The sequence below is a fragment of the Python bivittatus genome, unplaced genomic scaffold (genome assembly GCF_059951505.1).
Source record: "Python bivittatus isolate LINGU-HERP-01145 unplaced genomic scaffold, Pbiv_v1 ctg000020_np1212, whole genome shotgun sequence".
In the NCBI taxonomy this organism is placed as follows: domain Eukaryota; kingdom Metazoa; phylum Chordata; class Lepidosauria; order Squamata; family Pythonidae; genus Python; species Python bivittatus.
In genome coordinates, this window is record NW_028277030.1 from 32,441,993 (window position 1) to 32,456,719 (window position 14,727).

The 14,727-nt window shown below is 40.3% G+C and overlaps 1 protein-coding gene across 3 annotated transcripts in view; it reads right to left on the reverse strand.

Moving 5' to 3' along the window:
* ERICH1 (glutamate rich 1) overlaps positions 1 to 14,727 on the reverse strand; it is a 72,041-nt gene that overhangs the window by 16,669 nt on the left and 40,645 nt on the right. For all 3 annotated transcript variants that reach the window (XM_007429813.4, XM_007429812.4, XM_088136779.1), the window contains exon 4: positions 6,152 to 6,517. In XM_007429813.4, the coding sequence (XP_007429875.1) occupies positions 6,152 to 6,517 (366 nt within the window). The remainder of the gene's footprint in view (positions 1 to 6,151; positions 6,518 to 14,727) is intronic.

The following is a 14,727-nucleotide window of genomic DNA, read 5'->3' on the forward strand; positions in this document are numbered from 1 at the left end:
CTGGTACCCAATGCAGCTCGCAAAGCAGTGGTGTTATATGGGTCCTTCTTCGGGCCCCAAAAATAGCTCGCGCGGCTGCATTCTGGACCAGCTGAAGCTTCCAGATACTCTTCAAGGGCAGCCCCATGTAGAGTGCATTGCAGTAGTCTATCTGGGAGATAACAAAGGCATGAGTGACCGTTCAAAGGCCATCCCGATCCAGGAAAGGGCATAACTGGTGCACGACCCGAAGTTGTGCAAAAACCCTCCTAATACTAATTATTAGGTTATATGTATACTAATGATGCCCGACCTCATATCAACAAATGACCTCACCCAGTAGCTTAATGTATCTATTAAACAGGAGGGGTAAGAATGTGGAACCCTGTGGCACCTTCAAATGAGGGGCCTTAGGATCAATCTCTCCCCACCTCAACACTGACTGGAACAGGCTATGGAACTGTCACACTATGCCTCCCATTCCTAATCCTGCAGTCAGTCGATAAGAATAACATGATCAATGCTACTGAAAGCCACTGGGAGATCAAGGAGAACCAGGACAGTTGCATTACCTCCATTTCAGCACTGCCAGAGGTAATCAAGGGTAATCAATGCTGTCTCTGTATTATGTCCCTTCCTGAAAAGGGTCCAGATTGTCTACTTTCTCAAGGGCCCACTGAAGCAGTAATCTGACTACTTTCCGTTTTTAGTTAGAGACCGATGGTAATGTTGTAATGTTGGAGACTAGACAAAAATTGTCCAGAACCATTGGGTCCAGAAATGGGTTCTTGACAAGGGAGGACACTATTCCAAGGCAGGTGGAATCATCCTTTCGCTTAGACCTCACCACAAATCATCTCCTGGGAAGCCAAACCAGGAAGGGTATGGATATAAAATACAGATGGTCAGGTTAAAAGTCCCAAGATTCCTATCTACCCTCTCAGGAGTTAGAGGGTTAAACACTTCTCAGATAACAAGACAAGACAGTGCCTCAAGTCAACTCACACAGATTTGCCTAACTGGAGTCTAATTCTGAGTGGATCCAAGCAACTTTATTTGACAGATGCCCAGAATATTCCTCACATCGGTCCTGAAGGTTACTCCTGTGACCCTTCATTCCCCAACAGAAAGCAAATCACCTTGAACTGGGCTACTAGACAGCTACATGATGATTCAATAAGAACAGAAAAATAAGCACATTTTGCCACTCTTATTGCAGTGATGAAATATCTAACATAGCTCTTAGACTTGTTTGATCAGATTTACTTTTTGTCTTTCTCCAATGGCACTCTAGGTATTTATTCCATCATTTCAACTCCCAAAGCTCCTTAGGAAACCAGGGAGCTTCACCCTTCATCACAAGAAATATAAACAATTTTAGTAATTTATCACCTTCTTTTAAAATACAACAAATAATCTCTTCTTCCCATATCCCATCTCTTATCTATAAACAAATCCTCAAAATCTCGTTATTTCAGTCCTGATGTCAGCAAAAGTCCTGTAAGGGTTACCAGAGATAACAACATATCTACTTTAGCCTTGACCAAATAAACCAACTTTATATTCCTTCCTTTTTCTTCTAACAATCTTGATCTTTAGTCCCTTCAAATAATGTCCTAGAACTTGGTTTCTTTTCATTTTTTCTTTGGCCCTTCTCACAAAATTCTTCAAAGCTTTAACAAGCCTCTTTTGTAAATCCAGTATAGGAAAATTATCCAGGTCACCCTCTTGATTTCTTATTTGTATATCCCTCTTAATTATTAAGGCATCAGCTGGTTTCTTTTGTATGTCCAGTGTAATACCTTTTACCATGTCATTCTTGTAGCCTATCATTTTTAAATCCATTTTCAAATCAGTCACAATCTTGCCAGGTAAAACTTGTTCCTCTTCCATAATTTCCTCCTGGGTAAGCAGGGGTCAGAGAACCTTTTGCAGGTGTGTGCATAGGAATTTGCTCAGCATCTGTTGGACAAAGTTGTTTGGATTCACTCTCAGTTGGACACTGGCCTTGTTGCAGGTCCAGTGGAGATACCTAGGGAGGAGTCTTGCCCTGTTATCTGGGAACAGTGAACCTGTTGGACCTGAGGAAGTGGACAGTGTCCTTAGGGCTGTGAGCTCAGCCACCTGCTTCTTAGATCCATGCCACCCCTGGCTGGTTAAAGCAGCCCAGGGGTTGTCATGTGAGTGGTTTGTAGTGATGATTAATTCTTCCTTGAGTGAGGGGGTTTTCCTTTACCTCTTAAAGAGGCCTTGGTTCACCCCCTGCTCAAGAAGCCATCGCTGGACCTACTATACTGGACAATTTTCGTCCAGTATCTAACCTCCCCTTTTTGGGTAAGGTGATTGAGAAGGTGGTTGCGCAACCGCTTTAGAGGACTTGGAAGCAGCAGATTATTTGGATCCCTTTCAGTCAAGATTCAGACCTGGGTATGGGACAGAAAGAGCACTGGTCATCCTTTTGGATGATCTCTGGCAAAGACAGGATGGGGTTGTGCACTTGACCTCTCTGCAGCTTTTGATACCACCAACCATGGTATCCTTCTGGATTGGCTCAGGGGATTGGGGGTGGGTGGCACAGTGCTGTGCTGGTTCACCTCCTTTCTTTGGGGCCAATTCCAGTTGGTGGTGGTTGGGGAGAAGAGATCCCACCCTCAGCCCCTACTATATGGGGAGCTGCAGGGTTTGGTGCTCTCCCCTCTCCTATTTAACATCTACATGAGGCTGCTGGGTGAACTCATACGTCTCCATGGGGTGAGGTATCATCAGTATGCTGATGATACCCAAGTATACATCTCTGCCTCTGGCAAATTAAACAATGCTGTGAATGTCTTATCCAGGTACCTGGAGTCTCTGAGGATCTGGATGGGGAATAACAGGTTTCAGCTGAACTCTGGCAAGGTTGAGTAGTTTTGGGTTTTGGGGCCTTCTTTGGGGCCATAGATAGGACTATGCCATCTTTGGTGCTGCCCCAGATAGACCTGGTGTGCAATCTGGGGGTCCTCCTGGACTCATGACTCCTGTTCAAAGAGCAGGTGGCAGTCATGGCTAGGAGGGCTTTTCACAGCTTCAGGTTGTGCACCAGTTGCGCCCATTCCTGGATCGGGGGGCTCTGCTCACTGTCACTCATGCCCTAGTCATCTCCCAATTGAACTTCTGTAATGCGCTCTACATGGGGCTGCCTTGAAGAGTATCTGGAAGCTTCAGCTAGTACAAAATGCAGCAGCACAGGAAGTTATGTATGCCCCTAGAATGGCACATTACACCTTTGCTCCACAAACTGCATTGGTTGCCAGTTTGCTTCCGGCTCCAATTCAAGGTGCTGGTTCTAACCTTTAAAGCCCTTCATGGCATGGGGCCAGGTTATCTGAGGGACCACCTCTCCCCGATTATATCTGCCCATCCCACCAGATCTGGCAGAGAAGGCATGCTGCGGGTCCTGTCTGTCAAGGAATTATACTTGGCGGGCCCCAGGAGGCAGGCCTTCTTTGTCGTGGCGCCTGCCTTATGGAATCTTCTCCCCCTGGAAGTGAGGTTAGCTCCATCCCTCTTAACATTCCTCAGATCCCTCAAAACCTGGGTATGCCTTCAGGCCTGGTCCGGGGAGATCTTGCAATGGCTCCCTTACTGTGGCTAACATCATCCTCTTTTGTTTTTGTGTTTTTAAAATAGTTTTTAAAAATGAATGTTTTTATATATTTATTGTTTTTTAAATTAAGTGTTGAACACTGCCCAGAGTCATTTTTTTGTGAGATGGGTGGGTGGCCATACAAATTTGATACAGACAGACAGATTAGATGACATCTTTTAAACACAGTCTATCTATAGAGGCAGACATTCTTAAAATTAACTTCTGGGTCCACTGTTCAAAAATATCCTTCAGTATGTCCGATGTTAAAATATTTTGCTTCATTTTGTATTTGTAAGTTGAATGTAAGCGTTCTCCTATAATTGTAATCTTTAGTTCCTTCTACTTCCCTCTAGTCTCCAAATTTTTAAAGTCTTATCTGTTTGTTTGTTTTTTTAAGAATTCAAAATAAAAGCATTTTCCCACTGGAAGGATTCTTATAATTAATTCCAAAATCTTATTTCAAATTTATGTGGACCTTTAATACATTTATAATTTTCTAAAATCAAAACTTTAATCACCCTTTTGTGGTTTATTCCAAAAAAAAATTTTTTTTAAGTCCTTAAACTTGTATTTAACACTTTTTTTTTTTGCTAAGGATTAAAGGAAACTCACCCAGTGTTTTCAGATTTGTCCATCCAAAGGTTCCTAATAGCTAAAAAGCAGTTAATAAGCAATTTCCAAAAGTGATTAGAAAAGGAAGTATGTAAACTTAGTGTCCTTTCAAAGGCGCCGACCACAATTTGAATGAGATGGTTATTCCCTTGTCTCCCAGAGCTATAAACCCACCGGAGACCGCTGTCTTGCAGCTTCCTCATGAGCAGCAGCTGTCTGGAGCACTTGTGGGCAATCTCAAGTCCTCTCCTTGTCCAGAGAGGAATTACAAAGAGCCGGTGCATTCGACGGCTCTTCACTCTGCTGAGGTAATCAGCTCTGCTTTTTGTGGAGCTGTCTTCAGTCTACCATATCTTCCCCATAAGTCCCAGTTGCCATAAATTTCCAGACTTGATGTAACATCCCTAAGAACTAATAGTCTCAGAGACTCCACTGCCAACCCAGTGATGGAACTGAGGAGTTCCAGCAGGAATGTCACCGGTATAGCAGCAACAAACCCAATTTCAACGACAGGAACTCCCTTTTAGTTATCTGTGCTGCAATGCCACCAAAAGCTGTTAAGACTTCCTGAATGACAACAACTATCCCTCCCATCCTACCCTGGTTTCATGATTGGTGCCATACTTGAAATCATCAGAAGAACCACCACCCCCATATGAGCCCATCAGGCCTTGGTAATACATGTCAGGTTGGCCACTCCTCCAGAATAAGGTCATGGATGAGGGCAGCTTTATTAAGACCAACCTGGTGTTAGGCAGCAACAGCCAGAGGTCAGAGCTACTGAGGATACAGAGACTTGGTGCTGTGGCTCAAAGGTGGAAGTGATTTTAAGCACTGACTTTGCTTTCCCATGAATGGCCTACTCCCAAATTCCCATTGTATTTCTCTTCTGCTGCATGAGCGGCACAGTTGCCAGTAAGCTACTATGACCTATAAAGCCCTTCGTGGCATAGGGCCTGGCTATTTGAGACAAAGATCTGACACAGTCCCAGTCCCATCTTTAAACAAGTGTGATCCAATAGGACCTAGAAATACACCTTTTCTGCCGTAGCACATGTTCTCTAGAATGATATCATCTTGGAGGTTTGAGTGACCCCCATCCCTGCTATCCTCTAAACAGGCCCTGAAGACCAGGTGTCTTCTCAGACAGTGGGTTAAGGAAGTATGTCCCTTCTGAGGGAATTGTATCAATGCGTTAGTTATGTTGGTTTCCAGGTTATTGCCTTCTTTTTCTCTTTTATTATATTCGGTATGTTTTTAGCTGGTAGGCTGCCCAGAGTCATTATGAGTTGGGTGATCTTATAAATTTGATAAATAAATGAACAACGCCTAATTACCAAGGACAGTGGAAAAGTCTTCTTGGTTCCTGAGTACAGGAACTAGGGCTGAGTAAATTTTCAAAAGGGGGGGGGAGTTGAGCATCAAAATTGTTTTGAGCAAAGCATCCCCTCAAAGCTGCTTCATAAAGCTATGTTATTCCTTCCTTTCTAAGAGCAAAGCACTGTGGAAGGAGGCTGAAAGAGAAGTCTTCTCCTGCAGTCCTGACTGAAGTGGTTCCAGGTTGGGTGGTTTTGCCAAACAGAAATCCCCACAGTACAGCCTGATGTGACCCATCTGAGAGCCCTCAGTTCACACTCGGGGAAAAGGCTGACAGGACTCTCCTTCCTTGCCTCTGGCCCCAAGGTGACCTAAAAGGCTTTGTGGAGGCAAATCACCCTAACTCTTCCCTTTCCCTTAACCTGCAAAGTGAATCTAAATCATTTTGCACAGGCCCAGTAGGAATGAATGAATGAATGAATGAATGAATGAATGAATGTATATCCTTTCTTTCTCAAATTCAGACCATAAAACCATCAGTCTTTTTCCCTCCCTGCATTTAAAAGAGAAAAATACATTTTCCCCCTATTGACATACGTGATAAAATATGCCTACTGTCAGAAAAGTAGATTTCCTGTGTTGCTTGCAAAAAATCCAGAATGTCATCTACTTTATCTGCAACTTCAAACTCTCTTTCTCTCTTTTCTTCAGGCATATATGTGAAATCAGTACCAACGGGTCTTCTTAGCAAGCCAGCTGCTCTCATCTTTTCTTTTCGCCGCTTTTTTTTCATTTTCCTCTTTTTGTTTTGACTCAAGTTTGGGCTATCCCGGTGTTGCAGTTGCAAGTTATCTCCAATCAGATTTTCAGGCACTCCACATTTTGCTGGACTTCCATGTACATCGGCAGGAGTTTGAAAAACATTTTTCTGTTTTTTCTTCCGGCGCCGTTTTCTTGGGAGTTGTCCTTTATCATTCTCCTCTGTACATTTAAAGAAAACATAATGTAAATATAATAGGTGGTATGAAACAATTTGGCTATCTGGATAAAAACATCCCTTTTCTCCATGATGGTGGTGCTGAAGAATCTCTGATAAGTTAGAGAGACAGAGGGTTCAATTTGGCCATAGCTACTTTTATTCTTTGTTTAGCATAAACAATTCTTGTTTAATTGATTCATTGTTATTGAGTGGCATGAGCTCACACACACAGAGAAAGGAGAGGATGTAGTGATATGAAAGGAAATGCTGGGTGTAACTATTTGGTTTGGTTGGGGATGAGGGCTAAAGGGCTAAGGTGCAACTTTACAAAAGTGGAAGAACTGGAAGGAAGAAACCATTACAATAACACCAATTTTATGTCTCTTCCTCTTAAACAAACCAAAGCTTAGTAGAAGAGTATATACTCTGTAGGCAAGAAGCTTCAAGGTCAACTTGCAACATCTCCAGTTAAATAAGAATAAATAGTAAGGAACATGTGAGATCTCTCTTGAGATGCATTACCAGTCAGAGGAGATTAGATTAGAGCAATCACTGGTCTTATTTATAAGGCAGCTTCCTATGTTCTCAAGTACAAGTATTTTTCATGGCATTCCATTTTTGATGCAAATTTTTCTACTTCTTAGTGTCCTCCAGATATAATAGGACTATAACTTTCAGAACTCTAGGAAACTTGATTGTTAGTCATAATGGCTGGCAATTCTGAGAGTCAAAATTCCAGTAATTCTGGAGTGGGGCTACCATATCTGGGCTGCAAAAATCTGGATGGCCACTGGATGGCAGGAAAGAGTATATCTTTTGAATCATTTAATGATTGTCTGGAGCTTTGCAGTCCAGATACATCTCCATGCTGGTTTACAAACAAAACAGTGGAGGTTTTAAAAGCCAAGACCCTCCAAAGACATGCTAAGCTTTTGAATTTCAGTCTGAATGGCTGTGGGGTAGGTGGGGGGGTGGGGGTGGGGGTGGGTAGCAATCCATCACTGACCTACAGCTGTATAGAATACTCTTCCCTCCCTCTTGCCAGTATATGCTGTCCTCCTGGCGCAGCACTGTAGTATTTCAATGTAATCAGTACTCCTATAGTACTTTTCTGCCTAACCATCCCAGACTCAATTTCATTTTCCACGAGCTTACTTTAAAACCTTAAGCCCTTTGGGACAATCATAACTATTCTCTAGAAAGCACTATGTACACAAATGGCATGATAAAAATAATGGCAATGCCCTTTTATTCTCCCTGACTTCTTCAGAAGAGCTACTGGAATATTAACCCTCTGCCACCTATAAGATATCAGTTCCACGTCTTAAAGTTTTTCTCCCAAATAATGAAAAAGTCCTAATTCGTCAGCCCACCCCACCCACCCTGGGAAGCTCTGGGGGGTTTCAAATGGGGTGCTGGGAGCCCCCTGCAGCCCTCAGACTGGCTGGCTTGAGGTAAAACAACAGAATGACATTAGCGTGGTGTAGTGCTTAAAGTTTACCTTGAGCTCCTTGGAAGATAGAGCAAGAAAGCATACGTATATCCTATGCTCTCTGACACACCCATACCTCTGCAGATATTACATGATAAGACTCTGTTTTCAGCTAATGCCAACAGGAATGATAACACTGTTTCAAGTACGCATTTTATTTTGCTGCTCAGTTCCCTTGATTGTGAATGTTGTATTGTTTTTATCAGTTGATGCTAGCTTTGCCTTGATTTTATTATGTATTACCTTTGCCAGTGTTTAGTGTATCGCATTTCACATTTTTAATTCACCTCTACACTGCCCAGAAGATGCCCTTCACTGGGAGGTCTACAAACAGAATTAATGTGCACATTCACCTGCTGAGAAGTCAGTGATAAAAACATACGAGAAAGTCTGTTTTTGGTTTCTAAATGCTTTATTTTCACTAGCTTGGCTTCTGGCACCCAATACTCATCTGGTGCCTTAGCTATAATTCATCCCCAGCCTTTATACTAATAAATTTGCTCTAAAGATGAGAACTGCAATTTCATTTTTGTAACCTCTCCATTCTTGTGCTTTGTTATCTCCAAAACGCTTCCTCTCTTTTCATAATATCAGCACCAGAGTTCCAAGTTCTCCCTTAACTGACAGATGAGTGACTCACTGCAAGCAGTTCTGATACCTTCTGAGGAGGAGGAACAAAAACGCATTTGCAACTCAACACTGCAGCACAACAAAGGCTAAAATAATTTGCACTACTTACCTACATATAACAGCATGTTACATGTGTGACAACTGAAATAGACATCTTTTGGGATAATATGGGCAGATGAGAGGAAGAACGAAAGACAAACAAGTTCCAGCCCTCCAAGGGCTGGGCATGAAATGACACAGATGTTAAGCTATCATTGTTTAAGCTCCTTTTTTTAAAAAAGAAAAAAATGAAAAGAGAGATGATGCTTGAGCAAAGAGTCATTATGAGTTTTTTCTATGCTGATGGAAAACCATAATCCTATACATGTTTATCTGGGAGGCAGTCCAACTGAAACTCACCCATTAGTTAAATAAACATTGCAACCTTTGTTCAAATTCAGCATCCCTTATGTGAGCAGACCAAAAACTACATCTGTGTGGGACTATGAAGAATGCATGAATCATTTAGAATTGGTTGTCTAAAGCAGCTCACGCAAGTGCTCTTTCATGGTAGTCTGGCAATCTCAACAAAATACAAGTACTTTCTAAACAGGAATATATGAAAGGTTTCTGCAGGAAGCATATCCACCCTGTATTTATTTACAGCACATATGCCTTCCTTTCTACTATGGAATCTCTAGTAATATACTGTAAGAAGGAATCCTCAGTATTTTCTCATCTAAGTTACAGATTCAAACCAAGCATTAATTTCAGCAAAATGGTTATATCATGTGTCCTCTGGCTATGTCCTGCACAGGAGTAAGGTAACAGCTACTCTGTTCACTGGTTTGTCCATCTTCATGGGTATATAGCTTTCAAAAGAGTAGAGCAGAAGTTTACTCTTGAAGAAAACAGTATACTACAGCTCTAGCTGTTTACCAACATTAGATATTCAATATATTTAATATATGGTTGCAAAGGAGTGGGCTGCTAAGAAAGACAGTTCTTAGAATAAACAAGGGTTCTTTGTGAGCAACTGTGATGTTATGAATTATAACTATGCAATTAGGCTTGCTCATAGACCTTCAGCCACTGAAAATAATTAGTCCTGTGCTCACATCTGTGTGATGGCAAAGTTACAGCAATGAGACAATCATTTGCAAGTAACCATGAACACAGAAGGTGGCTGCTTAAAGACTATTATCTATAATTCTTCTCACCAAGCTGCCACCCTGGGACATGAATGGCTGACTGTATGTCATTTTGCACATTTTGGAGGGGTGGGGGAGGGAGGGAATTGTGCTGAAACACAGCATTCATGACAATTCTTTTACTGGAATAATTAGTGCTGCAATTGACCTTCAGGAAGTTATTGGGAAGTCAGCTCTATCGACAAGACAGAGGAATTTCAGGTAGAACACACACACAATTATTTTATATATATAAAAAATAACCAGCAACATTTCCCACCAAATGAAACAATTTACAATAAGGGGGAAAAAACCCTCTAAATTTTTTGAACTCTGAATTTAGAGGGTTCCCCCCCCCCTTATTTTAAATTGTTTCATTTGGTGGAGAATGTTGCTGGTGATATAAACCAGCAACATTCCCCACCAAAAAATCATCAAAACCAATATTAACTAAAAGCCTGGTCAGTGACATCTACTTCTAAAGCCTCCTTCAAGCAACCCAAAGACTAAGGAGCGTATTCTAAATCTCAGAGGTCATTCCAGAGAAGGCCTGACCTTGAATTTCTGCTAGGAGAATTAGCAGCTATTGCAGCATTTCTTCAATAGCCTGGGCCTGAAGGGTCCAGGGCTTTAAATAACGGTCAGCGCTTCTGCATTTTGCCAGGAAACTAACCGGCAGCCTTTGAACCAACCAGGCTGCCAAATTTTGAGCCAACTGATTTTTTTCCTACCACCTCTCCATTCAGACTCATGCACAACAGGTTGCAGTCTGCCAGTAACTTGAAGTCCAACCTTCAAGTTACTGGCAGATGTGCCAGTGCTTTAAAATAACTTTCTTTAGAAATGGACAGAGGTGGTTCATTGGCTAAGCCTGGTTTAAAACAAATTCTCCTGGCTGTTCTCTCAGTTCGAGGTACCAGAGAAAGACCTGGAACCAGAATGTGGACCTGTCCTTTCTGAAGATGTATAATCCTATCAAGAGCAGGAAGTATGACCACATTTCTAGAATCATGATTCCACACAGTCAGCACCACAATCTTGTTTGGAGCCAGCTTCAGTTTATCTTCCTTAAGCCAGCTGATAGCCGCCAGAAGGTAGTCATCTCAGAAAACTGCACCGCTTTGAAAAAGTTGTTGTGGCACATTGGATGTAAGCAGTATAGTGATTGTACTCGGTACCAAAAATCCTGAAGAACTCCCTCAATTATTTCATGTAGACGTAAAAAGGAATGAAGATAGAATGGAGACCCAGGAGCTCTGTATAAACTGCCCCAAATAACAGGGTAAAAAATCAGTCCAAAAGATCAGAAGGGAACAGCTGCAAAGCAAGTGCAGATCCATTCCCGTGTCCCTGAGACAATACAGAATAATATAATATGGTTGATGGCTGATAAAAACAATAGTCACACTCCCTCTCTGTAACAAAACTTCATCAAGCAATCCAAAGCAATTTTAATGCCATAGCCCTCTTCCTAAAAATATGTTGTGAAATATGCCGTGTGACATAATACCATCATACTGAGTTCTCCTATTACCTTTTCTCATCCCTGGCAGTGGTAGTTGCTGCCAGAACACACAGCAGGGATGCAGATTTTGGCAGCCGCCCATGTTTTCTTTAACTTCTATTTTCACCCTCATTCTGCAGAACTGAAACACAATGTTCAAGATGCCTTGTTTCAAAGATCACATTGGAATGTATTTTACATCTTTTCCAGCCTGTTCAAGCTGGTGTTCTCAACATGCCCAACAATTCAACTTTCACGGACATGACAAACATTCCAATGTGTGTTTAGGAGGCTGCATCTTTGAAAATGTTAACTGTGCCATGCAAAGATGGACACTGACCTGCATTACACAGGTAGTCCTCAGTTTAAGAACGAGTTCCGTTCCCAAGGTCTGTCCTTAAGTCAAATTTGTATGTAAGCCAGACCAGTATTACTGGATAATACTGTATAAGTAGTATTGTGTAATTAACTCAAACCATTGGGTATTTAACTCAACTCAAACCATTGTGCAATTAACTCAAACCATTGGGTATTTAACTTGAATAATTCTGTACTTAACTCGAATTTTGCTACAATAGGCTCCGTTTTTAACTATGGGTCATTCTTAAAACCAGGCATTCTTAACCTGGGAACTCCCATATTTCCCAAATTTATAGTTGCTAGCTGTTCAAATACTGTGCCATATCCTTATTCAAGTAACACCATACGAAGTAGAAAGAGGACAGTATTTATAACAGTATACTTTACAATATTAATTTCATGAGAAGGCAACTTATTATAGCGAAACATAAATATTATAATACCCCAAATGCCCTAATAAAAGTGCTGCTGGAGAAAGGAAGGCAGACAAAAGCTGCTCTTGCTCCAGCTGGCTTTTTCCTTCTTTGAACAAGGAGGTCAGTTGCCCCACCGGAAGGAAGCTGATGAGTTTTAACATTTCTACTAATTATTTAAGTCATTTTTATTGATTATGTGCCATCAAGTCGTTTTCAACTCCTAGTGATCACATAGATACTTGTATTATATTTTTTGTTTTTATTTTTAAACCATCCTGAAATGACTTGTGAGTATAAGTATTCATAATATAATATAATATAATATAATATAATATAATATAATATAATATAATATAATATAATATAATATAATATAATAATGTTCCAGATTAAATTTTACAATCTGAATCAGTATTTGTTTCTACTTTTTAATGAGTGATAGAAGAATTAATGTCAACACAGGTGACAAATGTAGTTAACATTTTAGTAAAGCAAAAGAAAAACTTATCAATACTCTTACATTTTACACAATATTATTACAAGGTGTGGAGGAGGGTGCTATGGAGTATGAGATCCCTGGAATCTTATACTCCATAGCAGGGCAAGGGCAGAAGTGGGGGAAAAATGGCAATCCCAGAACATTTTCCCTTGTAGCAGAATATTTCCTTTCATACATGGATAGTCTGAGAATGGTATGCTTTAAAACCCGAGATACATCTTGGCCAGAAGCACCTTGGGTCAAATCAGAAGTTGTTGTCCTGTGCTATTCAGTATGGGCTTTGTGAAAATTTAACATTGTTTAAAGAATAAGTAAGAGTTTAGGAAGGAAGGAAAGGAAAAAGAGTACCACATTTCTGATTTATTTTTAGTTTACTTCAGGAGGGGGCTTAAAAGGAGAAAATGGAAGGGATAGCTTTGAATATGTGTAATTGATGACTATCTTGATGCATTAAGACAGCAGAGTAGAGTGTTTTTTTCAAGCAATTATATCCATCAATCCTTTCAGATTATAGCGGTGGATTAGAGAGTCACTGGCTAGCAACATGATTGCCAAAGTCCATTATTTTGAAGAAATAGTTTTTGCTTTCAGTATCTAATAGAAAACCATGGACGGTACAAGAGTATTTTCAATACAAAGGAAGACAGAAAGCAAAATCAGACAATGTTTTCAGAAATACAGGCATACCTTGGAGATATTGCAGGTTCAGTTCCAGACCGCTACAATAAAGCAAGTATCACAATAAAGCAAGTCACATGAACATTTTGGTTTCCCAGTGCATATAAAAGTTACGTTTACACTATACTGTAGTTTATTCAAATAGCATTATGTCTAAAAAACAATGTACGTACCTTAATTAAAATTTTTCTTAAAATAAGACAATGAGGTTTACCACATTGACTCTTCCTTTCATGAAAGATTTCTCTGTAGCATGCAATGCTGTTTGATAAATGCAATATCTGCAAAACGCAATAAAGCAAAGTGCAATAAAATGAGGTATGCCTGTATTTTGTGATAATACAGTTAGGCCCATTAAAGTATTGCCCAATTATCAATAATCAAACTTGTGATAATTGAGATGCTATCCTTCAGCAAACTAGAAACAAAATTCTAGGTCCTTTCTTTGACAGAAAGTCACTGACATATAATGCAGACTGTCTTAATTATATCTGCACAGTAATGTTTTTTGGCAATTCCTTTAAAGGACTAGATGAACACTCTTAAAAGATTGCTACTTCAGCAATGGATAAGACAGAGTAAGGAGAAGAAGACCTCCCCCCCCCACATTTTCTTACAACAGCATCTCTACCCTCCAGGGAAAGTGTGTCACTAGAAAGAAATGTCAAGGTTTCATTACATTTTGTGCAAAGCTAAACTCTAACTTAATTTTCAGTGAAGCTGCCCATGTGCTGAATGGTAGTAGGGTTATAAATTGCATTACTGTAGTACTGTACTATTCATTGGGGATGACTGCCAGACTATTAATCTGAAAGCCTTCAAAGATTTGCCCACTTCACTTCATTCTGTTGGGTTTCAGCCTCACCCTTATAACAGGTCCCATGTGACTGTCACCTGTGTTTGGGACCACATTCATTCAAATGGCACTTAAAAAGTTTCAGAGAGACCATTGTCAACAGAGATTTAAATTTTATACTGAGAACTTTAAACAACCAGTCAGTAAGTAATCAAAACACTCATACAAAGATTTGGCCAGAAGAATGATATTCTAAAACTCCATCTTTTTTATTTAATTGTAATTGAAGACATGAACTAACATTAACTTGCCTGCTTATATTTATTGCCCCTACTTATCAATGCTGCATCAAAGTAAGCTTCAAGATTTACGCAGAGCACCCACATGAGCTGGTTTCACATCGATTTTAAATGGAAGGGACAACTGTGGCTGTCCAAAGAAGCTCTGTAGTGAGATGTCTGGTGACAAATTTGAAATATAAATAAATAAATAAATAAGTCCATGCAAAATGCCCTTCTGATGGAGACATTCAGGGAGCACTAAATTCATGACTGGGTTCTTGGATGCATAAGAAAATAACTTGTGTAGCCTGCTCTTGCTTTGATAAGGAAGTATTATAACCAATCCCAATATCACCATGGCTTTATGATAATATTTATTTCATAAAA